The sequence below is a fragment of the Meleagris gallopavo genome, chromosome 28, assembly GCF_905368555.1.
Source record: "Meleagris gallopavo chromosome 28, MGAL_WU_HG_1.1, whole genome shotgun sequence".
NCBI lineage: Eukaryota > Metazoa > Chordata > Aves > Galliformes > Phasianidae > Meleagris > Meleagris gallopavo.
In genome coordinates this window covers 3,672,099-3,699,339 of record NC_139431.1, presented here as the reverse complement: position 1 = coordinate 3,699,339, position 27,241 = coordinate 3,672,099, and the positions used below count along the sequence as shown (strand labels likewise).

At 45.2% G+C, this 27,241-nt stretch overlaps 1 protein-coding gene across 3 annotated transcripts in view; it reads right to left on the bottom strand.

Moving 5' to 3' along the window:
- MAGI3 (membrane associated guanylate kinase, WW and PDZ domain containing 3) overlaps nucleotides 1-27,241 on the bottom strand; it is a 51,805-nt gene that overhangs the window by 20,132 nt on the left and 4,432 nt on the right. For all 3 annotated transcript variants that reach the window (XM_085210712.1, XM_085210710.1, XM_085210711.1), the window contains exons 2-9: nucleotides 9,035-9,151; nucleotides 6,975-7,094; nucleotides 5,999-6,208; nucleotides 4,518-4,692; nucleotides 3,634-3,713; nucleotides 2,138-2,195; nucleotides 1,246-1,340; nucleotides 507-695 (exon numbers count right to left, since the gene is read on the bottom strand). In XM_085210712.1, the coding sequence (XP_085066838.1) occupies nucleotides 507-695; nucleotides 1,246-1,340; nucleotides 2,138-2,195; nucleotides 3,634-3,713; nucleotides 4,518-4,692; nucleotides 5,999-6,208; nucleotides 6,975-7,094; nucleotides 9,035-9,151 (1,044 nt within the window). The remainder of the gene's footprint in view (nucleotides 1-506; nucleotides 696-1,245; nucleotides 1,341-2,137; nucleotides 2,196-3,633; nucleotides 3,714-4,517; nucleotides 4,693-5,998; nucleotides 6,209-6,974; nucleotides 7,095-9,034; nucleotides 9,152-27,241) is intronic.

Genomic DNA, 27,241 nt, shown 5'->3' with positions numbered 1-27,241 from the left:
TTCTCTTTGCATTTATTCTATGTCATCTCAGAAGACAGCATGCTAAATATAAAAAGTTTAATCTCCAGCAGATTTTAAAAAATGCTACCATACAGCCACAGGAGATGAAGCATGGCACACACACTGCTGCAAACAGATGTCTTCTGCTTTAATTCATACTTTAGAGCATCCTAAATTCAATCCAAAAATAAATCGGATTTTTTTTGGGGGGGGGTTCCTATGTTTATTTTAGGATTGGCTGAACTTAAGCTAGGATTGCACCCACGCGTATTTCATAGCCTTACCCTGTTGCCACATGTGGTTAAGCATGTATTTTCAAAATGAAGAGAAAGTACATGTCAAATCCTGAAACCTTGTTTCATAACACACATCGTGTTGATCAAGAAACTCTGCGTACACAATACAGTATTCCCAGGAGTCAATCGTCCTCTCAATCTCACACATCAGCAGCTGCACTCTCTAAAAAGCATCAAAAGAAATGCAAGCTTAGAGAAATAATCATTTACCTGGTGCAATTCTCCCATCCTGTGCAGCAGGTCCATCTTTTAACACATTCTTCACCTGGAGAAACTCATCAGGCCTGTCCCCTCCAATAATTGTAAAACCAAAACCCATCGTGCTTTTTTTCAGTGATGTCCTTATAAGTGCTCCTATAAGCTGGGATGGATCCCTAGTGAAGAGAGACTTCTCTGGCCCTGTGCATGATAAGATGCAATATAATCAACCGACAGCAATGCTGCTTTATGGCAGCCATTAAATCTCCAAATAATGGTGACTACAAGCACATATAAAATAGGCAATCAGAGAAAGAAGGAAGACATCTTAAAGTCTGGGCACCCAACTTACAGGTTTTCCAAACTGTATTACAGATTAAAACAGGGGACAAACTAAATCTCCCACCTCTCATTTCTGGTTTTATTCTCTTACCTTTGACATCAACGTCAACAGCAAATAAAATTCAAGGAGTGGCTTTACCTGCACCTTCCAGCTGGCCCTTCTAACCCTCCACTTATTCCGAAGTCGCTTACGACAACCAGCTTCAGATTTACCAAAATGCTTTTAAAGCAGTGCCAGGGCCTCAATTTAGTTTTAACATCAAAAAAATCATTCCAAAAACCATACAGAGTTTTTGAACCACAAGGCCCAGCAGAAAGGCCAATTTCTTCATCAATTCCTAACCTGATTATGTACAATGCTTACTTGTAGATAGAGATATGAGGTAAAGAACACAATATTTAGTGATACCTGATTTTGAAGGGCCACCATCAGTCTGTCCTAGCTGTTTTTTTCTTTTGGCTTCCAATACTGGGTTTTCAAACTGAGTTTTCTGGTTAATATGACTGTAGACAAAAGGTAGATTAAGATATCAGAGGACACCATCCTGCTTATTTCACAGAAAACACAGTCACAAAAGACAGCCTACAAATACTACTGTTTGATCAGATTAAGACTTTGGAAAAATAAATGCCAAACTATCAGAGAATCAACATGGAATGTCTTTTTTTTCCTTTCAACAACTTGACTTATTTTAAAAAAACAATGTAATTTCACTTCTTGTAACCATTTGATAGAGTATACCTTCATTCCACTTGCAAACTTCCAAGAGGTTCTGTTAGATAAGAATAGAGAAAACTTGCTTTTTCTCCTGACACTAGCTGTGTTGCTTCAATCAAAATAGAATATATTCTATTCTCTATATCTATTATTTGCAACTCTGCTTATCTTTTTAACAATGGTAAAAGAAAGGTTTAATTTTCCCTGACCTGAAGAAGACCAATAAGAGCTTCTGCAGCAGTTGAGCAGTTACTTGTGATGTCCCTTTGGAGACAGCAATGAGAAATGTTACCCTTGCTCTTTTACAGTTATCAAGTCACCCTATTTTTGCTATAGCTAATGAAAATGACATCGGCTCGTTCCCATTTATTAATTACTTTCATTGTTACTTGCTTTCCTTCTCTAGAAGAAATTTACTCCAGTATGTCAGCAGTCATATTATGGACCTTCAGTGCTTCAGAAATGTGCACACTGGCCTCTAGAACTTGTTTTTACTTAGTACAACCTAAATACACCGCTAAGCAACTGCTTCACTACTTTCTGCTCAGTTTGTGACTATTTCAAATTAATAATTAGCACTTACTCAACGTAATATGTTCCATATTGTGGATCTTCTATTTTTTCCCATCCATAAGGAAGTTCTGCAATCAGAAAGAACAAAATTAATTCTCCACTACTTTGGAAAGCTATCTGCACATATCAACACTCAACAAAAAAAAGACGACAGATGAAAAACATGAATTAAACAGAAGTCATTTTTTTCCCTTTGTTTGTTTGAGACTTGTCCCTCTGATGAAAAAACATCAGCTTATTCCAAGGAATCTGAAACCCTGCACCTCTCAATCTTTGTTCCACTGGATCAGACTTCTATTTAACAAAACCACATCGCTTTAAGTCTGCAATGAACTTAAAGACAGATCCCAATTAACCTATTTGGGAAGGAAGAACATCTGAAAGGGAATAAAAAATACAAAGTCTGGTGAGATGGTAAGCAGCAGCTGATCATTACTGACTAGAGGTGGCAGGCAGTTAAAACAGAGGTCCAATTACTCTGGCTTTCTTGTTCTAGTTACCTTGACCAAAGAAATTTAAATATTTGAATAATTGACACAACCAGGTAGCTAGACATTCTGAAGGATAAAATTTCTGTGCAATCTTGTTTGAGGCTGCCCTAAGTTTGAAGGTAACAGCAATTTTCCTAGCATATGACAGCATGTTACCACTTATTAGTATCAGCAGCACTCCACAGGATTTGACAAAAGACCCAGGGGGGCCATTCATTTAAACGCTGTTCATTTGGATATCCTGCATCTCTCTGTTTCAAGTGCTCTTTTTATCCTGTGGTGTGCTGCACGTATGTTTAACAAGCAGCAGTATGAGTCCGTTGCTCCAGCTGGCTTCATTATGAATACATGATTGTTAGCCTGTGCAATTTAAGGAGATGACAGGCCGTTCTGAATCTGCCTCAGCTTTTGTAACATGCATTTGCTGAAGACAGAGCTACTTGGTACTCCTTTTTTGGCTGACTAAATCACAGACTGCATAGGAAATGGATACAGGTATCGTCTGTGGGTCAGTCATGAACCTGACTTTCAAGTCTTGAAACAGCAGCATAAAGAGCTGTTACCTCTACTTACACATTCAAATATCATACCGTAAAACATGCAATACACATTACTAGCAATAGGTATTATGCTGTATCTTCATTCTGCATATATTCTAGTATTTATGGACCTTCTATCCCTGCCATATTCCACCCACATAAAAAATTCCAGTGCTGATATATCCAGCTTTCTCCTTAGCAATGATACTTACTGGCACAACATACATCGTTCTCTTCTCAGGAATGCAGATACATCCATGATTCAGTCAGATTCCACGACTCCAGGAAAAATACATTATGCTTTTTCCCATTTTATGTGTGCTCTCACTACCACTGAACTATGGACGCTCAGCACTACACCCTGTTTGCTCCAGAGCCACATGTATCAGCAAGAAGTTCCTGTCACAGCAGTAATGGATTTCATCCAGCCCTGATAAACTCAGCCCACAGTAACAAATGAGCTCTAAATATCTCACCTCCATCTTCACAATCTTCAGGAGCTTTGGCTTTCTTACAGAGCCGTGGATCGAGCCATGTGGTTGTCTTGGTGTTGTGACTGCAGAGCAAAACACAGCCCATTAAAAGAAGAAGACTTCCTCAGACTGAAGAAATTTTGCTCTACCTTAAATATTTACTACCTTGGTCAAACCGTAGCCTTTAGATAACCTAATCCCTGTTTATACCTCAGTCACACGGTCAAATGCTAAATAAAAAAGGCAACAATGATACTTAGAGGTACCAGCACTGGAGACTCCTGAGGACAGATGTGAAACATGAGAGGCATGCTCTCCCATGCCCTAGAAAGCTCATGTGAAAACATCATCTGTTTCTACCTGAAAGCAGCAAATGCTTTTAGTCATATATTTAACATTCAGTTAGGTTTTTATTTCTTTTCACCTCAGAATTCATAAGTGAGGCTATTTCACACGTGCACATATGAACTGCTTTTCTATCCTGAGCTTTAATCTGTGCAGCTCATCTTTTCAAGCAGGTATTCCCAGCCAGGGAACACATGCTGAGAAGAAAGAACACACAAGTTCTCAGATTTCAGAGAGATTTGTCATTGTAAAAGTTTATATGATGCTGTACCTTCCCTCCCAACATCCACCCAGCTTTGCATTTCGTGAGATACATAACACACTGCAAACTGACTACACACACGGGGCCATAACACCTTCCTGCACAACGACCATCTAATATCTAGCACAAACCATTATCAGTAAGGAACAAAAGAGAGGAAACACATAAAATTCCATACAGAAATATAAGGAAAAAGGAGAGGTGTAAGAGCTTTAGGCAGCTTCCCAGACTGTGGCTCTTCAGCTCAGATCTTTCCTGCTGGCAGTGCTGGGCTACTCACTCGATGAAGTAGATCATGCCAGTGTCAGTGTAGGCCATCTCCCAGTTCTTGGGCAGAGGTTCCAGGGTTTCATCCCTTGACATGTAATTTCTGAAGTCCATGGAGCTGCTTGTCTGGTTGTAACTGGGAACAGGTTTCATCCAGTCAGAAGAATCTGAGTGTTTTTCTTTGTTTTCTGCAGTTGTTCAGGGAAAGCATTACTATTTGTCAGATGCTTATGCTGTTTCTCACTAAGCACCACCCTCTTAATCTGGCTATGAGAGAATGTCAAACATGTCCCTGGATGTGATGAGCATTTTTCCACTGTTTTTTTTGTTTTTTTTTTTTCCCCTCTGTGGACTTTGAAAAGCTGACATGAAAACACTGAACTCTGTTCTGCCCCTGCCAAAGAGAATTAACCTCGTATCATTTGTCTGAGCCTAAGCTACAAAATCAGCACGGGCAGAAATGCAAGCTGACTAATTTGTTTCCCTCCTCACACAGAGAACAGTGTTTGTAATGCCACCAATAAATAAATAAACAAATAGAAGCCCTACTAATATTCCTCAAAGCACCAGCACTGAAACGTAGAAAAGACCCAAACTGCCAATAAGACAAACACACCTCTCTCCTGCAAGCTACAAGAAGTAAAAGCTCCCCAAAATCCCTGCTAACACTTCAATCAAGCCTCAGCTTGGTAGTTCAGAGCTTATGCCTGGTATCCTCAGCCACACGATGATGCCCATGACTTTCACATCACCACCAGCCAGGCCACCGGGTGCTCCGTGCTGTGGCGTTGCCAACCCTAAAGCTAACAAGATTAGGTCAGGTCCGGTCAATATAAGTCTTTCTTAACCACTCACACACAGGATCATCTGCAAATTCAATGTGACGGCTTCTCTCCAACATCAGTTCTTCCCCCTCGAGATGAATAACCATGACAGCAAAACGAAAAGGGCGTGCTGCCAATCTCTGAAACATCCTACTGGACACTGGTCCGGTCTCAATGCACTGTGCTTTACTCCTCTCCACAAACACTCCCTCGGGTTATTCTGCAGTTCCTTTCAGCAAAATAATCTGAACATTTTACAGTATGAGCTGGTGCTGCCCCTCAGTCTGATTGTTTCACTAAAACCTCCTGCATTTGGTAATCTGACCAAAATGAAACGATTAAATTTACAGGGCATGAATTACACTCTGCAAAGGGATTCTGTTATATGGATAAATTTTTCCTTCCCAATCAAGTTACTGGCTGCTGCCCAGCACTACATGTTCTCTACTGAGCAGTGCATTTTATGATGCAATTGCACATCTGGCTGGGAGAACAGCTGTTTCTTTTTAAAATGTAATTTCAAAGGAGAGCAAAAACACCCGTCTGAATAGAAAACTGCTTTCAAACTGCACTAAAACTAAGGAAGCAGTTCAAGCAAGCATGAATACTATTTGTATACTTCTTATTCATTCATAAAATACTTCAGGGAATTTCTCCCCTTGTAACCAACCTATCCCTCCGCTGCCATTAACCGCTTCCTTTTCCTCTTCTTCCTCATCTTCAGGGAGAGAACTGTCCATCCTTTGCATTTTGCTGACTGATGTGGTTCTTTTCCTCTGTGATTCAGTATCAAAATCATTGTCAAAGAGAACTTGATCCACCGGATCAGGCTGAAAGGGGCTGGGCTCTGCTGGAGGCTTTGGAGTACCATAAAAATTACCTGCCAATGAGACAGAAATCAGGATAATGAAAGTGCTGATACTTGCCCAAGCACTAGCATGATCATATTGCAGATATTTAGGTACAAAAAGCAATGTAAGATGTCTGTATTTGTTCTGTTGAAAGTGTCAAAAAGTAAATCATTCTACAGCACGAGGCAATAAAGGACAAACATTTCTTGAAGCACAGCTGCAGGCAGGGGATGCTCTGTAACAGTGCAAGGCATCTGAGGGTTGAGCCAACTCCTCCCTTCACCCATTTGCTTTAAACAAAGGTGGGCCTGGGGTCCAGTCCCTCCACTCCCACATTAAGGTCCCTCACATCCCTGTGTGGGGATCTAACTGCTATCTAACCCCTTAAATCACAACAAAAGGCTATCACAATAGCAGTTCCAGGTCTCTAGCTAACTGCTTCCTGATGGCTCACTGCCTTCAATGAAATGTTTTTGTTTTCAATTGCAAAACACTTTTTCCCCATTTTATCAGGATTTCCCTTGCTTCCCATTCCTTTAATGTATGCCAAAGAGAACACCTCTGTTCCATAAAACTGGGAAAAGAAAGAAAAGACCAGTACTCCTCTCACAGGCACTCCAGCTCTAAAATAGGTACTGCTGTAGTGTAGAGGCAACACGAAACCATCAAGGCGAGTAGGAAAAGTGGCACCTCCTGGATACAGAGAAACTCTGAAACTGTTTCTACACTGAAACCAAACTATTGGATGTGAGCACTGGACATTAATTCCTATTCCAATAAGCTTCACCCACATACCATCATACGTTCCACTTTCTAGCAAGGCTCCACTTTCTTCCAGTGCTTTGAATTGCTCCACAGGAATGAAATTATAGTCTACGCCAGGGACTTCCCCATCTCTGGGAGCCCTTGTAGTGCCTGGAAAAACAGAAAACACAACTGTAAGGTACTGAAATCCTGCCTTCTTACCAAATGCAGCCTGCTGTCAAAATAAGTGAAAACAAGATATTTTTGAGGCTTCATACGATGATGACCTCATTCTGCTATGCAAGCAAGTGAACAATAATGTGTAAAAACTAGGCCAGGAGATCGTGTAGGAATGATAAGCTATGGCGGAAGGAGGAAGAAAAAAGCAGAATGAGGCAGTAATTAGAAATTTTTCCTTAAGTTCAGTGAACCAAAAACTTACACTGTAGAAGCTGATGATTACATGGGCTAGGCAACAGCAGTCTGGGATTCTGGGAGACTGTTTAAGAGCTATGGTATTTTAATACAGATGTATGGGTGTTTCATCTTCCCAACATTTCTCGAGCATCCATACCAATTCAGTAATGGGGTCAACATGACTAAACATACTTGATCTTTGGGCCACAAAATCCATAAACAGGCAGAGGAATCATATTTTAACCTTACAGTTCAGAGGGCAATTCATCTGTACTCCAAACACTGGCTACACGTTAACAGTTTCGACATGATCAGTGAATTGCTGTATTACATACAGAAGTTCTACAAGTTTCTGTGTCTATAAGTAAGGGCCACCCACTGTCGTAACAGCTTAATTAAAGCTCCCCTGAAAAGGAATTTACTAATTCATTAACATCCTATTAGGTTAAAAGCAGGAAAGGCATACATCAATTTTTTATTTTATTTCATTTTATTTTGAGGGAGCAGCATTAACGAGAGCAGCTAATAAATAAATGGCATTTCACCATTATCAGCTTTCAAGGAATTTACAAACTCATGGACGTGTTCAAAATGTAACAAGAAAATGGAATTTCTGTAGTTATAAAAATGTTAGCTAACAAACTTTGAAGTTTTTAGTGCAGTGAATACTCAAATTCAGACAGCAATGAGTCTTTTTAAATCGCAGGACCTCTAAGACAAGGTGAAGGATGGTTTTGTGGTAATTCAGAAATGAAATGACAAAGAAGGGTGAAAAGCAAAGACAGAATGTTTGGCAGCTGTCCTAGCACCCCGTGCCTTACAAGGTGCTCCCTGGGAACCCTCACTCACAGCAGCAGCCATGTAGGTAACACACAGATAAAGGCAGGCTCACACCTGTGCTGGCTGGACTGTGATGCTAGCAGATGCACAGAGCAGAAGGGCTGGCACAACTAAAAAGACCTGTGTCCATCCAGCTCCTCCAGCTAATTAAGTCTTGCTGTGACACTCAGTTTGTCCTTGCCCTGCTCCCTCTTCTTCTTCCTTGGTCACAGACCCCCCTCTGCCTCTTGCCACCATCTCCTCGTGCTTTCTTAACACCATTACCCAGCAGGATCATCACATCCTCCATCACTGCAACCCTACAGGCTGTGGATGTCCCATCCCTGGAGGTGTTCAAGGCCAGGTTGGATGGGGCCCTGGGCAGCCTGGTCTAATATTACATGTGGAGGTTGGTGGCCCTGCTTACGGCAGGGGGGTTGGAGCTTCTTGATTCTTGAGGTCCCTTCCAACCCAAGCCACTCCATGACTTTGTGTAACCTCCCAACTACACGAGTATGACATCCCAAAGTCATGATGTGTTCACACGTATGCTTGATTGTTCTGAGGGAGATTTATTTCCCAAGTGGGAAGTAACATGGCTATTCTAACAATGATAACTTCCAATGAACTAAACACAGACACTCCTGAAACACTCTGAGCTTTGAACCCCAAACTTTTTGCTGTGCTGTCAGTCCACACCAGGAGTTATTTTCATTGCAACTTCAGATATGAAACTGTTCTTATAAAGCTTTGAACAAAGCTCCTGCCAAAAGGTAGAACTATACACCACGTTAAGAGAGGAGACGTGCAAAGCTCTCGAATGAGGTGATGGTGAGCACAAACAGATCAAACGAGGCTAACCATTACATACTTACAAGGGATGGTTCTCAAGTAGAGATTGTCTCTGATTACTTGCTGGAGTTTATGGTCTATGGAGCCCTTCTGGAACTGAAGGCTCAAGTAGTGACGCAAATCCTTGTTGATGACTTTTCCTTAAAAACAAAGAAAAATATCTCTTGTAAACAATGAGCCAAAGAATAAAATGCCAACAATGGTATTTTGCTGCTGTAAGTTCTGCAAAAAAAAAGAAAGCAGCAGCAAGACTTGGGTTGTTTTAAATCGAATAATCTCAACGGAAAACATTATTGCTACAGCCTAATTCTCAGTTGGTGCAAATATGGCAAGGTGATTTTAAGCCTAACTGAGCAACAGCCCTCCAACCTCAGAACCTCCTAAGCAAGACAGTGAAGTATTTTGAACTACAAAGTAATAAAATATGAAATCTGTTATCAAAGTTCAAACGCTACGCAGATAGAAAGCTGCTTCAAACCATACACAGCAGTAATACCAGTAATACCTTCCATTCAATTTACTGCCACTGCTTAGACTACCTGAATTCAATATTTTGTCACACACGAGCCTGCATTCTTGATGTAACAAAATGAAAATATTTTCTTTTTAAAAACACTGCATGATAGAAGAGGTTGTTTTTGTGGTTTTTTTTGTGTGTTTTTTTTTTTTTTACAATTATTCCTTTGCAATACTTCTGTCAGGTATCATTAGCAAATCTGCCACATCACTAGACAACCATGGCCCCTTCAGCACACAAATAAGCGAGCTCTTGTATTACTGCCTCATCCTTCTGACAGAAGGGTACAAAACAATCTTTTGTACCCTGTCATCTTCCCAGAAAGCACATTAAATAGGGTTCAGTGACCCTGATAAATTTAAGTTACGTACTACAGCAGAACACTCAGGGCTTCAGGGAAAAAGACTTTTAGTTGTTGCCTCTTAAAACCAATGCAGGAGATGGCCAGCAGCATGTTTATACCGGTACAGCACAACGGGAGCAAGAATTGTAACGTTCAATGCCTTGTTTGAAAGGAAGTCAGCAACAGGTTACAAAACGTAAGGGAACTGTGTATGACTGATTTTAACTGCGGCCTCTGAAGGGAGCTGAGATCCTGCTGCTGGAATGGGGCACCAGATCCACATCAGCCTTAACACAAAGCTCATCTGTACCCTAAAACCAAGGCAAATGTTCTTGAGTGAGATGCCAGTCGGGTGAGGACACAAAGCCCCATCCACTGCTACTGACCCAACCAGTGCCACAAGGTACATCGTGCATTGTTTTTTCTGGGTTTTTGCTTTTCCCTCCTCCAACATAACAGATCTGCGTATCATCTACTGCTTCTGGCATCGTTGGGTTTGTTTGTTACATTTAAAAAGCAAAAAACAAAAACCTGAACATTTAACAGCTTAACAACTTCAGGTGGAGCCTGGAGGAATCATTAAAGTTGGAAAAAAAACTCTGAGATCATCAAGTCCAACCATCAGCGCATCCCCATCATGCCCACTAACCACGTCCCTATGACAAGGAGTTAGCTGATCTGTTCAGAAAAAGAACAAGTGGCACAAAAAAAGGTAAGCTTATGGAGGTCTGCCCATGAGATGACCAAAACCAGAAACCAAAAGATGGCCTAAGCACAAAACAAGCCCACCCCACGCCCAGCCCACGGCAGGTGCAGCACAGGGAGCACCCAACTCCATCCCTGAACTCCAGGGTTTGTTTTTCACCCTCTTTTAGTGCTGAAGAAACAACGTCCAGAGAAATAAGAAAGATTTTACAGCACGAAGGTGACCCCAAAGTATAATCCTCACTGTGTGCTGGGGGTAAAGCACTGATTACCCCACGTGGGTGGGGTGAGCAGCACAGTTCTCAGCCCCTCACCGCTTCCCAAGCGCAGAACTTCGCAGTGCTCCCATGGGTGAAGCACTCTCTGCTGTTATGACAGCAAACCCTGAGCTGAATTCCCTGCTTTGCCATCACGCGCTTTTCTTTATGAAGCTTTGGATTTGATTCCTGCAGCATAATGAGCAAAACATGTCATGGAAAATGAAAACAAATGGTGTAATCTCCACCAAGAAGAATATTTTCCATTTCTTACCGTAAATCTCTTCATTGTTTGCAGGCAAGATGGTTTCTCAACATTAAAAAATGTTTTACTACTAAAACGGCCCATCCATCTCCCTGTCAAAGCCCAACCCACAATGCTGCACTTGAGCAACACGAGCACATCTCTGCACAGATCGATAGAGGCGGATTTCCCCATGGCAGATGATTCTGGTTCTTAGCTATGCTCCCAGAGCTGCATGGAGGGAAGGCTTGGCAAGTGGGAAAAATCCCAAAGGGACGTGGACCTGCAGAGCCTTTATTCACTCATCTCCCCCTCTAAAATGTAAAAGCTTATAAACCCTTTTCAATAAATATCAGCTCATTCCAAAGGGAAAAAAAAAAGTACAACCAAAGCTGCTCCTAAGGATGGGCCAACGCTATGGGGTTAATCTTAACATTACCCTCGCAGATTGGACTGCATTCTCTGACCACGACCACAAAGCTGAAAGCACTGCCTGGGGAAAATGGGAGAAAGTCAAACAAAACACTTGGCAGACAGAAAATGAGGGAAGGTCACAGTGAGTGGTGCGCATTAAAAAGCAGGAAACTGAAGGAAGAGTGAGGATGCTCCAGGCGGCCTCTGGGGCCCGTTTCCATGCAAGAGGCAGCTACCTCCTCCTGCAGGAGCCGAGCAGCACGCTCTGCACACAGCCTGCCCAGCAGCAATAAGAAAGCTAAATGCAGTGCTGCTGTGTGCCGTGCTGCTGAGCTGCCCTTACGGATGGCACACACAACACAGGGACCGGTCGAGAGGAATAACGTCCTTTATACCGCTTAGGTTCTCTAAGATGCACGGGCACAATCCTCTTGCTTTCATTTATATTAACCACAAAGGAATTGTTTAAGTGAGGATCCGGGAGGAAAAGCACGCTAACAAAAAGGCTTCGGCAGTACTGCAAAGCACACAGCTGATCTGAGGACAGAGCTGGGGACAAACAGGGCAGCAGCCCTCTGCTTTCACCTCATAAACTGAGGGGTAAAGCTGCACCTGAGTACGAATGCTGTGCACACAGCCACAAACAGCTGCTTCCTGCTACAGCGTGACTAGAATTAACCCCAACAAGCCCACAGCTGAATTACCAGTGCTGGCAGAACAGCAGCACTCAAGTTTTGATACACGAATCACTGCCCAACCATAAAAGACAGCACTGTAACTCCACAGGTAGCTGTGGGTGATGCTGTGGGTGCAGGGGCTGTGACAGCCGTGCCCACAGGTGTGAACACAGGCGGCTGTGGTGCACAGCACGGCGGGCACTGCTCTGTGATGGAGCTCAGAGACGTTTCCATGCCAACAGCTGCTGAGACAATGACCTCTATATGCTAAACAGCAGCGGCGGCGTTGGGAGGCATTTTTCTTTCCTCCTTTTTTTTTTTTTTTAGAAAAATACCTCGCTGTTAACAAGAAAAGCAACTTTTCCAAGCAGCAGTTCATTAGAAGCATGTTAACTTCCCTAGAAAATGACAAAATCCACTGCTAGGGCACGCACCTTCACTGCAGCACCCAGCATGGAAACGTAATGTGAGGGAATGGATGTGAAAGGGGAATGGCTGCAGGTGTCAGAAGGAGAACTGTGAGGAGCGGCCGCACGGCCCAGCAGACAGATGGACGCCAGGCCCAGCAGACAAACCCAGCCTGGCCACTGCAGCAGGCCCACAGGAGACGAGAGGGCCATAAGGCACAGCCATAGGAAGAGAATCCTGCATGAAACCCGTGATGCAGACCCACAGAGATCCTGAACTTGAGTAAACTCGCACGTAACCACTGCCCACTGCTCCTCACCCTAAATCCCCTCAGCCCCTCCCCAGATTATCCTCACATATCAGAGGCTCAGAGGGGCTTTTTTTTTTTTCAAAAAAGAAGAATGAAAAAAAAGCATGGATTAGATCCTGCTGTGCAATTCTGGTTTGCAGTGGGAACAAAGCAGAGGGGACACTGAGGGGATTCCCCACAATGTGACACAGCCAAGCATATGGGGCTGTGCTCACACTGCAGCGGGAACCACTGCGTTGGTCAAGGGAGAATATCTACCATTTAATTACATCTTGGATACCAGTACAAAAGTAACATTAACCGGTCTTTGACTTGACTAAAATGAAATGATTTTTGGAATGGGAAATGGTTTTAAGTTGAGGGAGGGAAGATTGAGGTTGGATGTCAGGGGAAGTTCTTTACTGTGAGAGCGGTGAGGTGCTGGAACAGCTGCCCAGAGAGGCTGTGGATCCCCGTCCATCCCTGGAGGTGTTCAAGGCCAGGTTGGATGGGGCCCTGAGCAGCCTGGGTGAGCATTAAATGTGGAGGTTGGTGGCCCTGCATGTAGCAGGGGGTTGGAGCTTCATGATCCTTGAGGTCCCTTCCAACCCTGGCCATTCTGTGATTCTGTGACTAAGCAAAAGCCATTTAAAGCAGCTTCCAGCTGCACAAACCAGGTGTGCTGCTCCAGGAAACCAAAACTATGCGTGCACAGCATTCACTCTGTAACTTCTCAGCAACCAGTCACAGGTGTAATTCAGCACGAGCTGCAGACCCTGACACTGCACTCACTGAGCACAGCTGCTTCCTGGGAAGTGGAAAGGAGAATCAGGTAACAGCTTCTTAAAAGAGCAATCAGCTGCTGCATTATTTTCTAATGGACAACGAGAAAGAAAATCACCGGGTTCAGCTCACAACACTTAACAATTCCTTTATGCTACCCAGCAATTATAGTCAGGTCACCACAGGATGCTCACAGCACCGAGAGCAGAGCAGCACGTTAGGAATGTGGCAGACACAGTGTGCTGTTTCCTTTCAGTGGGAAGGAAAGCGTGCTGCTTGGAATACTCACTGCACCCACATCTCCATATACAGCTGGGAGCATCCTGCCAGGACCCAGCCAGGTCATGGGCTGGCTGTGGTTCAGCCAAGGTCCTGTAGGCCCCACATATGGGCAGCAACCACAGGTTGGGTGGGGACATTTGTCAACGATGAAACCCATCACAAGACATCAAGTTCCCCCTGTACACCGAGCAGAAGGGACAAGGTAAAGAACAAAACTTGATTTTCTGGAACAAAGGTGGGAGAAGAGCCAAATACATTAAAAGCATACTTCTGGATTTGAAATGCAAATGATATATTTCACTAAGACAAATGAAAAAAAAAAAAACAAAACGCCCAGAAACCACAAAAAAAAAAACAACTCCTTAGATTTTTAAAGGTCGTGAAAAGAGAGCAAAACATGCTGCTCATCTGTTCTGGCTGTATCAGCAGACTCTTCACTTCCTCCCTCAGCACCAGGCTCTGTCGGAGATGCAGAATGAGAGCTCTGAGCCACGCTGCCAGAAGTGCAGGGCCCAGAGAGCTGTGTGATGAGAGGACACCGCCCTGGGATGGAGAAGTGGAGGAGCACAGATGAAAGCAAGCCGGGCTGTTTGGGAACACAGACAGGCATCAAAGCAGGTACAGCAACTCAGAATCATGGTCTAAAGACAAAATATTTTTAATATATATATTAAATTCCTCAGTAGGAGGCCTTACAAAAGCTTTCAAATGCTCGTGCAAAATTTTGCTAAAGCCTCCTGGGATGTGAATTTCACTTTACTAAACGTCTGCAGAGAATAAATGGTTTGACTGAAGACAAGGAGAGCACAGATCACTTTATAACTGAATCCTGAAGAGCTATGCAAATGGATGTATTTACAAGACTGGTTCTACACATCCCCACCAAATGCCCCAAGGCTGGAGAGCAACAGGACAGGACAGACTGGCCAGGCTGGGATGCACCAGCACTGTGCAGAGGAAGGCAGCAAAACCCTTCTGTGTACTTCCAGCTACAATAGCAAATCTTCTTTCTTTCTTTGTGCTGTAAAGAAATAGGGGTGAAGAGCATCTGCTGGTGACCTGCTGAGAGATTGCTACTAGCGTCAGTCTGCTTTCAAGAAAATTGAATTAAGGATCTTTCATGGAGCAATGGATGTGTCGTTAAAGATATTCTGCAAATCCACCACCATGTACAGGGTATGTCACACTGACCGAGCTGCCTTCACATGACAGATGCAGAACAACCCACAGAAGAATTTACATGGAGTCTTTTGTATAGAAGAAAATCAAGACAGTTCAAAGTCACAGCAGCCCATTAAGGCAGACTCATTTAGCACTTGAAAGCTGAGAAAATATTAAAAGGTTTACACTGAAAGGCTTATTTAATTGCAGTTTGTTACACCCTGTCCAATGAAATCTTGGTAATACATTTGTATTTACAGAAGCTGTGGTGGAGATAAGCCTTACAGTCTTAACAAATCATTCACCATAGCATTCAAAAAATCAAATGTTTGGTTTACAGTACAGAAATAAACGAAAAACTGTTTCTCCAGATTGAAGTAAGGCTGCCACAAAGCTCATGTTTCTATTACCCTGGTAGTGCCTGAATGCAACCAAGACCAAAGCTCCCCTTTACACAGCCCAGCTCAGCTGCATCACACACAGAAAACACCAGTAAATGTGAGCTCTGGGCTTTTAATCCTAACACAGCTTAATTCTGAAACACATTGAGGGCTGGAAAGGACAAGAGATGAAGTGTGAGCAGCAGGAGCTGCGCTCTGACCTTTGGTTCTTTTATTTTTGGTGGGGTGGAAACAGCAAAATGCACTGCACCAGAAGCCTCCTGTCTGTGGGTATCCACGGCGAGGTTCCTCATCCACTACCAGAAGAAGTGCTTTGTTCAGTGCAGAAGGAAGCAAGAAAACACTGGCAGAAAATAGATGGCATTTACAGGATTCTTTCAGTGCCATTTGGTTGGCGTATGAAAATAACACTTGTTACCCAACTAACAATTCCCTCAGTTTGCAAACAGATGTGTCACAGTTGACAATCTTGGAAGCAAGGAATGAGGACCCAGCACTGTGGATCCAAAAGGTTTTTCCACAGAAAGATTCTGCTTCCATCTACCGAGTGCTGCCCAAAGACCCAAAGGGGCCAAGGGAGAGCTGGGGGGGACACCGACCTCAGCTTCACTTCGTTCTGTGTGATGCAGTGGTAGCACAGCCCAACGCATCCCCTGTCTGCAGCCTTAAGGGTTTTCAGAAGGGAAATCCTGCGAGCAAAGAACTTGAAACTTTCAGATGGCAAGCTTCAAATATAATATTATCAGATATAATTACAGTAATACACTGCACGCACACAAAAATCCATTAGCCATGGAAATAGAGTCAGGAGAATTACAACTGGGTAGGGGTTTCTCTGATAATGCCAAGTATTTTAGCGTAGCTATTATTAAACAGGAGAAGGCAGAGCACAAAGAGCTGTACAGCTGTTTCTGATATAAGATCAGACACTGAAGTAGATACGAGTAGAACTCAAATGATTTAAAGTAATGAATGGGTTTCAAATAAAATGCAAACATAACCATTTCCTTCAACTGAACAGTGGGGAAGAGAAATGCAAAAGAACTTTCCGCAAGAGAACAGTTTGACCTTTTGCATAACATATGGTGACTTTCCTCTCTTTGATTCAGTATTTTCTTCAGGAAAAAGCACAGAAAAGATCAACAATCTTATGCATATTTATAAAGGTTTGCTATATTCTGAAGAAACATTTTGCTTCTCCATTTTTCTCAAGATGCCTCCCCATACTTCACCGAGAGGTCCATTGTATCACACGTAGCTCACGGGAAAGATGGAGCACTTCACAAGTACCACAGTTGACAAAAATTTACACAGTGACAGGGCAAGGGGGAATGGTTTTAAGCTCAAGGAGGGAAGGTTTGGATTGGATGTCAGGGGGAAGTTCTTTACTGTGAGAGCTGATGAGGTGCTGGAACAGCTGCCCAGAGAGGCTGTGGATGCCCCCCGTCCATCCCTGGAGGTGTTCAAGGCCAGGTTGGATGGATTAACATACATCAGCCTGGGCTGGTGCCAGATCTGGAGGCTGGTGACCCTCCTTGCGACAAGGGGACGGAACTCAGTGATCCTTGGGGCCCTTTCCAACCCAATCCATCCTACGATTCTATGATTTTGCTTTCAGGTCCTACGGGGCAGTACCTCCAAGTTGAGATGTACCACTTTGCTCCTGGCTCACAGAGAGCATTTTCTGTTCTGACACCGTATGGTGGCTGTGGGAATAAGAGTCAGAGGAAGAGCTGTCAGCAGGAAGCCACCCTCGAGGTCCTGCTCTTCATGCACCAGATGAAGCTGGAGCTGCAGCTCAGCAGGACAACCACCGTTCCCTCTGGCTACTGCCAAGTGCTGCCCGTTCCCCAGGCCCTCAGCACCGTCCTCATTTCTAGCAGCCCCCACAATATTTCATCTGCCAGAATGGCACACGGCTACCAGCTCAAGCAAGTCGTGCTCACACTGATGACAAAGAACTCAGACAAACTCCTCTGCCACCGCCAGACTCAGGCAGAGAAAAGGACTCACACGGGTATCTGAAAAGCTCAGTGAATGCATCCTGGAGAGCTTGAAAGACCTCATCAAACAAAACTTAGATTTGTAAGATCAAACCTTGCCTCTGAAAGTGAAGCAGAAATGCAAAGCAGGAGAGCCAGCAAGTTTCTGACATCGTCGCAGGAGATTAAGCCCCATTAGCAGGGCAGGACATAGCACGATCTGCTGCTGCTGTGCAGTCACACCGCACGCTGCTCACATGCATCCAAAGCACACGCTACAGAAAGCTGGTCCAAAATTGTCCAAAAACGTAAAAACTCAGGGCTGTTCTAAGAATAGCACGGATGACTTTATTAAGGCTTCCTAATTATGCGCTCCGTCTCTTGCTGAGTTTTAATCAGTGTGCAAACGAGCACACCTATGGGGCTGTCTGGTAGGAGCAGTGCTGTCGCTGCTGCTCTTGCTCTGCAGAGCTGCACACAGGCATCACAGCTATGAAATCAGAATCCCCCATAGCTGCTAAGGTTATAATAATACATAAAACGTTTAATCTGCTCGTAATTCAGCAGATACAGAGCTGGAACGCTGCAAAACAAAGGCAAGCAATCCAAACAATGAGGCAAATTTCTGCAGGGTAACTACGGCGTGCTCTTCCAAATTTATAGACAATCTTCCATTCATTCCCTTACGTTTCCATGTGGGGTCTTAGTACATTCACGGTAGAAAAAATGATTTATTGAGATTTTGAAGCAAACCAATTTGCTCCAGGAAGCACAATTAACATACACAAATGAACAAAACTGCTCTAATATTAATGCTTCCCTATTGTAATCTGCAGCTAACGTGTCAATTCATAGTTACACTTTGCAAGCATTGCTTCAACAACCCTCTCCAACAAAGGGTCCAAAAAAAGGGGACTTGCACTGGTTTTGCCCTGGGTAAAAATGCTCTGCCCTGGTGTCTGTCCTGACGCAGTGTCACATTTCACATACTGACATATGGATAACACACCATATCTTATTGCTTAAGCAGCGTGAAGTTCTATAGAATGACACATTTCAGTCACATCCCCAAAGAAAAATGTCCTTGCAGCTGCTCTGTGTTACACAAGCCATTTAATCTGTTTGGGACTTGGCATTACTTTCCCAGCAGAAGGGTACGTGTTCACATGCCAAGACTTTTTTTTTTTTTTTTGGAATGCGCTGATTAGAACTTATTCAAATACTGCACGGGCTTATTTTTAGCCTACTTTTCATAGGAAGCAAGACACACAATTACACTGTGCATAATTTCTAGGCCCACTAACCTATTTCAGGCTGGAGTTTGGCAGAGCAGCAGTTTGACAGTGACACTGTGCTTGTGCTCCCCTGAGACACGGGAAGCCCCGTCAGCAAGGAACCTCCTGGAACAGCACAGCTGGCAGCTTCACAAACCTCTGCTCTGCCTGAGCCCAGCAGCCAAGCTCTGCTCTGGGACCCCACAGCTGTCCCCACATCCCCTCGCTTTGAGTATCACTGTTTTCCTAACAGCACAGCTCATTCCCATGCGCTGGCTCACGTTGAAATGTAATCAGAGAGCTTTGTTGAGCAGACAGCTCTGTCCGTATCAACTCAGGCTAGAGATTAGCTCTTTGACCACAAAAAACTACCCGTGAGCAGTTCAGCTTCGCATGCTGGGATTAGACCGACCATGAAAAATGAAGAATTACCGTGAACTGCAGCCAAAATGAGGCATTTATTATCGTTTCTGCTTCCTCTCCCTGCCGTTCCCATGTGCTCCTCACCCATCAATAGCCATCACGGAGCAGAGCCACGGACACAAAAATTTTTAACAACTCAGGGATAGCAGTTATCTTACTTTCCATCTGCCAGACTCTGGGCTTCTACTTGTTTTAAACTTCACCCCCATTTTCAAGACATTTCCACCCACGAGCCCCAGATCCAGCACTCAGCACAGAGGCTTTGTTTGTTTCCAGGAGCTCTGGAAAGCACCTCTAACACAGCGGTGACATTCCCCGAGGACGGCTTCTGCTGTGCCAGAGAGGCAGTGCAGCAATAAATTCAGGCTCCAACACTCACAGCAGTGCCTCACTGCGCTCCCAAGGACTCCCAGGGATTCAAAAACACCGACACTGTGTTCTAGGTCAGCACTCCTCTGCATCACATTAACAAACATGCCATGCCCACAGCCGTATTGATTACAGGTACATCCAAGTTTAACTGGAAAACAGCAGCATTGCCACCCCCCACAAAAGCTCCCTCTGCTCGATACGTACACTCAGCACAATCCTTCTGCCTCCAGATGTGCACAGCCATGACTAATGCTGATGCTACCTCACGCAATTTCACACTGCTCTCAATGTTGGGACGGAGAGAAGTGCTGCTCAGCCTGCCCCGCTCACTGGGCATGGAGTGATGGCAGAGTGCAGGGCCCAAACTGCATGTTCCTGTATCCCTTTCTGCAGGAGGAGGGCTGGAAGGGAGCTCATGTTTCTCACATGTTGTCCGACACATCTATTAGCAAACCAAGCTGCGTAGAGAAAAGCATTCACACTGATACGTCAGCATTATGGTATAAACAGCAATGCAACTTTTAGGTTGCCCAAGTCACATTAATTTAATAAGAATAACACAAGAAAATGTCTTCCTCTCAGAACACAACCTACAGAACAGCACTTAGTGTCAATCACGGCTACCTGAAACCCTTACAGCATCCTGTAGGACTTGAAACTTTCACCTCTGCAAATGCACCCAATGTTCATCTCACAGTTTTACAGTCAGCGTATCCAAATCACAGCTGCTCTCAGTAACCTAAAAATCAAGAAAAGTACCTCAAGACCAACAGATGCCAGGAGGCAGGGCTGCTACCTGCTCACCCCCAGCCAGGCCCAGCCCCACTGCTGGAGGGTGCAGAACGGCCAGGCCTGGTGCTGTGGGGTCAAACACAGACCTTGGGGTGTTTAAAGCTTCTCATCAGCTCTTGCTTAGCAGAAAGCCCTCCACAGCCACAGCACATTACAAAATACAGCAGTGGGGGAAGTACTTGGCATTCCCTAGAGCATTCTCTCCCGAAGTGAAGCTGTTGTGTATTTGCAATGCTAGAAGGCTGGGCAGCGAGGGCAGGCCGCTGCCAGCCATGTCAGCACCAGACATAGGCAGGGTGCTGCAGCCTGGGATGTCCTCAGGACCCAGGCAGGGAGCCCCGAGCTCAGCACAGAGCCTGGAATCCCACTGGGAGCTGTGCACAGCCCACCTCTGACTGCCAAGGTGCACAGGAAGCCCTGAGAAGCAATTACAAACCAGCCCTTTGTAGCAGCCGGCATCATATTCAGAAGCTACTCTGAAGTAAAAGCTTCATTAGGCTTTAATTGATTGATTACGCTTCCTGTCCTAACCGATTGCTCATAATTTATGTTCATAGTCGTGCAAGCACAGAATTTGCAGCACAGAGCAAGGACTGCTTGGTGATGCGGCGGCGCTACGTCCCCAGGAGGATGCAGATGGTGAACACTTCCAATGGACTGAAAACATTGGTACCACTCTGATGTGTCCCATAAAAGTGTTCGGGCCATGGGGGGCTCAGAGAAAACCAGGGTAAACTGTGGGGTTTGTATTAAAAGTGATTGGTAAATCAGCTGAAAAACTCGCAGACTACAGATGAACCATACACACAGTAACAGAACTACACACAGCACTGCTTTTAGAACAAAGCCCAACTTTTTCCCCATTAGGGCACAATCAGGTATTCTATTCTCTCCAGGGCCACGCCAACAGCATCAGAAAAAAAATTAAAAACAATTCAGTTGCATTATGCCCATCCGAGTCCACCTTTCAGCTCTTGCTTTCCTTCCATAAGAAGCACCTACTGAACACAGAGCTGTGTCAGCACCACTGACACTATTGCTTTCCTTTACTGATCGCCGTGCTGATGCACAACCACGCTCAGCAAGCAGGATGTTACATCTCACTGCCAAAGGGTTAAGGGCTGCAAGTCAGCTCTGACCTTGGCATGACTTACCGAGCAGTCAGCTCCTCAGCAACACAGATGGCTGAAAGGATGCTGCCAATGTTTTAAAGCTCAGAAAGTGCTTTTAATGTTTTTTATTATTATTATTTCCCCATGCTGTGTTTACTGTTTTACATATGCCTCTGACTGCCAAGGAATTGTTAATTAATTACCAGGAGATTCATTTTGTTAGTGCACAGCTGGGTACTTGGTCATGCAACATCTGCTTCTCAGCATTTCTCCTCTCCTTATCTCACAGTTAGTGAGGAAGAGGTCTCAGCAGAGCACATGGAAACTGGAACTGCTAAATGAGTCTATTAACTGATGGTAATTAATACGGGATCCTTTGGATTACTGATGAACCCACGTGTCCCATAGACACACTGGCTACCTCCTCCTATCCCAGATCTCTGCAGGTTAGTTTTTACCTTCAGAACAAACTTTTTCCACGACTTGAAAACACATTATATAGCAGAACCAGCTGAAGCAGAGAGGATAAACAAAGGCAGCAACTTCACAGTAAGAAAACTGCTGTTCTCATTTCTACTTTGTGCTTTCTATCATAAAAAGGAACCTGAGCTGGGAGTAGCCTGAGCAGTCTGACAGTGCCAGGCTGCAGCCACCTCGCTCATCCCAGCCACACATTGTCCCCTCATTGTCACAACATTGACAGAGCAGCAAAAATTACACACCAATTAAAATCCAAAGAAGAGAACAGAAAACAACTCTCTTGGCAGACAGCTGCAGCGGCCGCGTGAAGGATGAGTTATCAGCCTGTCATCAACTTTCTCCAGGTGACTTCATTTTCATTATTGCCTCCACACGTTCTGCACGAGGTAGATGTCTTGAGCAGAGCAGCGATGTTCACACAGGCCATGAGATCCCTCTGGCACAGTCCCACAGTCACAGCTCTGGGGTGCAGCTCTTGCAGGGCAGGCCTGCTCCGTGTCTGCTCACAGAGCTCCCCAACCCCGGGCTGACACAGGAATGGAGCTCTTCTCCTAAGAAAGCACTTCAAATGACAAGACAGCTTTAAAGGCAAAGCCAAATGTAATTCCTGTTCTCAATTCACAATCAATCAGAAGGCAGCTACGTACACACACACACCCCAACAGGGAAACCAGAACTGACAGCACAGCCGTTTTTCCCTCTATTTATTGCTCTGTTCCCTTTCCTGTCATCCTCCCCCAGCCATATTCATTCTGGAGCCATCTCTTTGAAATGCTTTACTACTGCCAGGGTGCAGCGTTTCACAGAGCAGATATTTGGATACCCACCACAGACCTTTACTGAAGCGCTCCTTTATTCAGAGCCACCCTCAGTACCTTCACATTTACTTCCACCACTATTTGAAGGCAAATGAAGAAGTAGAGGTACAACCAGCCCACGGCAGGGGATGGGGCTGGGGGCTCCGGGGTCTCTTCAACCCAACCACTGCAGCGCTGTGAAATACAGAGCAGCAGCAGATATCATCATGCTTGAGTTTTCCTTTGCAGATCCCTTAACATCCAACATCCCTGCAACCACCTGAACCAGAGAGAGCAATGGACCTCTTAACAATGTAGTTCAATTAAGGGAAAAAAAAAAAAAAGATGTATTTGCCAAGAGGCAACAAATTACAACTGCAGAACAACAACTGTATGTCCCCGAGGGGGATTCAACAAAGCGGGAACTGATGTCAGTCCTTTCTCCTCTCCTGCATTAGGGAAAAAGCACGGATGGAAGTTCCTCAGGTACAAACCCTTGTACTACTCCTACACGACACTCCACATCACGTAGCAGAGTTTGATGACCGAATGGAGCAATGTCACATGCAATGCTGTGATGCTCACATCCGTTCCTGAGCAGAGTAACTCTGTGTCTGCAGGAGCAGCAGCAGAACAGCAGCACCTTCCTCCTCCCCACACACACAGCTGTGTTTTCTTTTTTTCCTCCTAGAATCCGTGTTAAAATCAGAGCAGAGCTGCTGCGTGGCCAAGCAGGGCTGGTTAAATTCCTGCAGTCACGGCCCAGCAGCAGTATTCTCCAGGCTCTGGAAGGCTCCGATGCCAGCATTTGGGATGAGGAACCATATGAACAGCACTAACACGTCTGCTGCTCTTTCTTCAGAGGGATTCACAGCTCTGGTGGAGACAACTGGCGCAGCTTTGTTCTGGTCTCATCCTCACAGCATCTGCTCCATCGGCATGGGGATGGGAGAGGCTGATGGCCCCTCAGCACAAACCTCAAAGCTCACATCTGTGATCACAGGTAGATGCCAGCCCTCCCAGGCTCTCACGCCGTTACATCCATTTACGTTAGAAAGCTGAAAATTTTGGGGGGTTATTCCTTAATTCCTCTCCCACTCAATGTCAAGCAGGAGCCTGCAGGTCCTTCTGCACAGCCATTAGCAACTCTGTGCAAAAACATACAGTCACCGCAACTGCTCGCTGTTCTGACGAGCGTTAAGTGCCCTGCCCTGACAAATTCATTTAAGTATCACTGGCATCACCTAATGGGCATTAATTAAACTTTTCCAGCATCTCTACCTTCACTAGAGAAAAGTAATTACTCTCCACTGCCCTACAGAGAGGGAAATAAAATCCTCAGGATTAGGTATTTTTACACCACGTAAGTAGGGCAGCAGAGCTGCCACTCCGGCACAAGTTGTGCAGTTGTTCCAGGACACAGAACCTCCCGCCCCACATCCTGGTGGCTGAGAAGCACACAGCTGGGCAGGGCTGGAACTACGGCAAACCGCAGTCAATCTGAAGCACAATCCAGGCGATGGATGGTTCAAACCATTGCTCAGCAGCAGAGCAGCACTGCTTTTCACTTACTGGCACTTCCACTCGGCGGTGCCTGCGGCTACTGAGCTGTTTTCACAAACACAGCCCTCCCTGCATCAAAGCATTTGCAATCTAATCTCGCTGCAAAGGAGATTAGTGAAATTACTGAGCAGTAATAGTTTCAGCAACAGAGGTAAAAATACTTCCCTGGCACTTTGGGTCAGCTGATTTCTGAGGAATTCTTTAGACCAATAACGGATGAAACAAGCCATTAAACATCATTCCCCGGGATTACGGGGACTCTGCCTCCCTCTTACATAACGGGATTTTGAAATTCCTCCCAAGTACATGCATTAGGAGGAAATCATCTCTGCAAACCTAAAACTTTAGGGCTTAGTTATTTCCTGATAGTTCTGTGGGTTTAGAGGAAATAAACTGTACGTTAATCCTCTTGGATTTAATGAGCAGCACCAGCAAGCTCTGCCTCTGCCTTTAGCAAACCTTCGTTTGGACGAAGGTCACCACCAACGAGGGCTGTAACCAAAGCAAAGTTGCATCTATGGACAATGAAATCTTCAAGGCAGGAGAAGGCCTAACTGCTTTGCTGTCCGGGTGCCCTTACTTTCACTTCAGCCAAAACAGTGTCACGATTATTTAAAAATCCACTGTCCTTAGCTTTTTACATACAAGTAGGAAAATACCTCATCAGCACACTGAGTTACACTGCGTTCAAATTATTGGTCAGCAGTTTTATGTTTTGTTCTTTAAGAGTGTCAGGAAAAGATGAACCAAGTGACAGAGATGCACACATCCTGGGCTCGGCTGCACACAGAGCTGGCAGGCCACAGCTGCACAAACACCAGGCACGTGCCAATGGGACAAAACAGCCCTCGTTCCCACTTCAGTCACGTTTGTGTCGTGATATTCCCCTCAGTCCTGCAGGAAAAAGGAAAATCCACGCTGAAGTAGGCACTTCTTTTCCTCATGGCTTATTTTAAGAGGGATTTTCCTGCTCTGCACTCACTGAAGCCCTGCTCTCAACACTGCTCACCTCCTGTGCGCTTCTTTTCATGTGTTCAGAGAACGCTGCAATCCTCCTGGATGGCAGTCCCAGCACTTCAGGCCAACCTGAATGTCCCTGCTGGCTCCTGCCATGGACACCCATGCAAGCAGTACTTGGTTCACAGCTGCTGCAGGAGGCCCACAGTGGTCCCAAAGACACGTCAGCAGCAGCCTGGCCCACCAGCACATCCCCCCCCCCCGGCCCACTCCTAGTTCATCCCAGTGAGGACCTCAGGTCAACATCTCTCACCCTGCCACGACCACAGCTGTGTGCAGAACGCAGCCCCAGGCAGCTCCCACCACCACCTCCCTCCTCACAGCCCACAGAACGTGCAAAAGCTGACCAAACTCCCCAATGCTGAATGTGATGCAAAGCAGTGTGCCAGGACTCTAATCACAGCTACCTCCTCTCCTGCATACCAAAGCTGTCCTAATAGAAGGGACACAATTTGAATCTCAAAGCATAATGAGCACCAAATTGCTCTCAGAATTTAACTGCCAACCAACCCCAGTCCAAGGGAAACAAAATTCCCCCTACATGCATTATCGAAGATTCTCTGAAAAGGCATTGGGGGCATTTCAGCAGGAACCCTGTGATAAACCCATTGCTCCTTATTCCTACATTACACGCAGGCTGCACTTCAGAATATCCATGATTGTTTTTCAGAGCAACTTTCGGCAGATGACTGCACACAGCTCCTGACTTTGCATTTTAAAATGCAAAACGGCCTTCAGTGTTGTTCATCGCCCTGAGAGAGGCAGATGCTGAGCACCTCAAACCCCATCTGCTTACCAGAACATAAACAGCACTGGAACATACCAACCATTCCTTTGTATTTCCAGGACACAGCTCTACCCTCGCATTTACACTACAAAGTGAGATGCCTAATGGCCAGACCTACAGGGTGTGGGTTGGAGGCTGGGCTGCGAGGAGTGGAGCGGGCTCCTCCTTTTAAGTGACTTCAGTGTTTAGTCTATGATGCATCTTTAGATTGGAAACTTCTAAAAGTGTTTTTATGTAAACCCATCACAGCCTGCAGACAGCTATGGAGAGCTGTAAACCTGTGAGCCAAGAATGCAGGACGGAGTAAACATCATTCAGCCTCCCATCTCCCAGGTGCAATAGCGTAAGTCGCTTTTAGAACAGACCAGTCGCTTTTCAGAAGAACGTTTTTCAGGCAGGGCCTCCTCCAGCCCAGCACTGGCACTCCAGGAACTCCTCCAGCAGATGTTGTGTGCGTGGAGATCCCTCAAGTCACTGCAGCTCCCGCTTGGCTGGCAAAGCAAAAGCACTGTGAACAACACAGCACGAGAGGAGCGCTCCCAGGTCTTCACTGCAAGGAGGAATCAAGTTGGGGGACATGCAGGAATCAAGCAGGAGAAAGGAGGAACGGCTGTGCCTTCCCCCACGCAATGCTCCTGCAGCAATCACACCCTGCAAACATCACTGGGCTCAGGCAGAGCTCCCCTTTGCTGACCTCTCACTTCCTGCTGCCGCTGCTTACCTGCCCCAGTCACCTCCTACCTGCACTGAGAGGAGGAGCAACGAGCTCCCATTGCTGCTCTTCAGTACAGCACGGCACATTCCTGCTCCTCTGCGCTGTAATTCCACCCTCCTCTGCCTCACGGAGTAAAGGTTTTCCACCATGGCCAGATCCAAGTACACGGCACTGGGCAGACGCTGCTGCTGCTGTCGCTGCAGTGAGCCCTGGGTTTCTGTTCTACCAGGACAACACTAGTTTAGATTGATGAGAAAGCAGCAAATGTTTCCAAACGCAGCAGGTTTAAAGAAAGTTGAGTGATCAGTAATTCCCATACAACCACGCCAACCTCGCCGATCGCCTTCAACGCCTCTTGAAAGAATGCTTCATTACCACGCAGATGAAAATAATGTATTTCTAGACAGCTCTCCCAGATTCCCACTTCTGGTATTT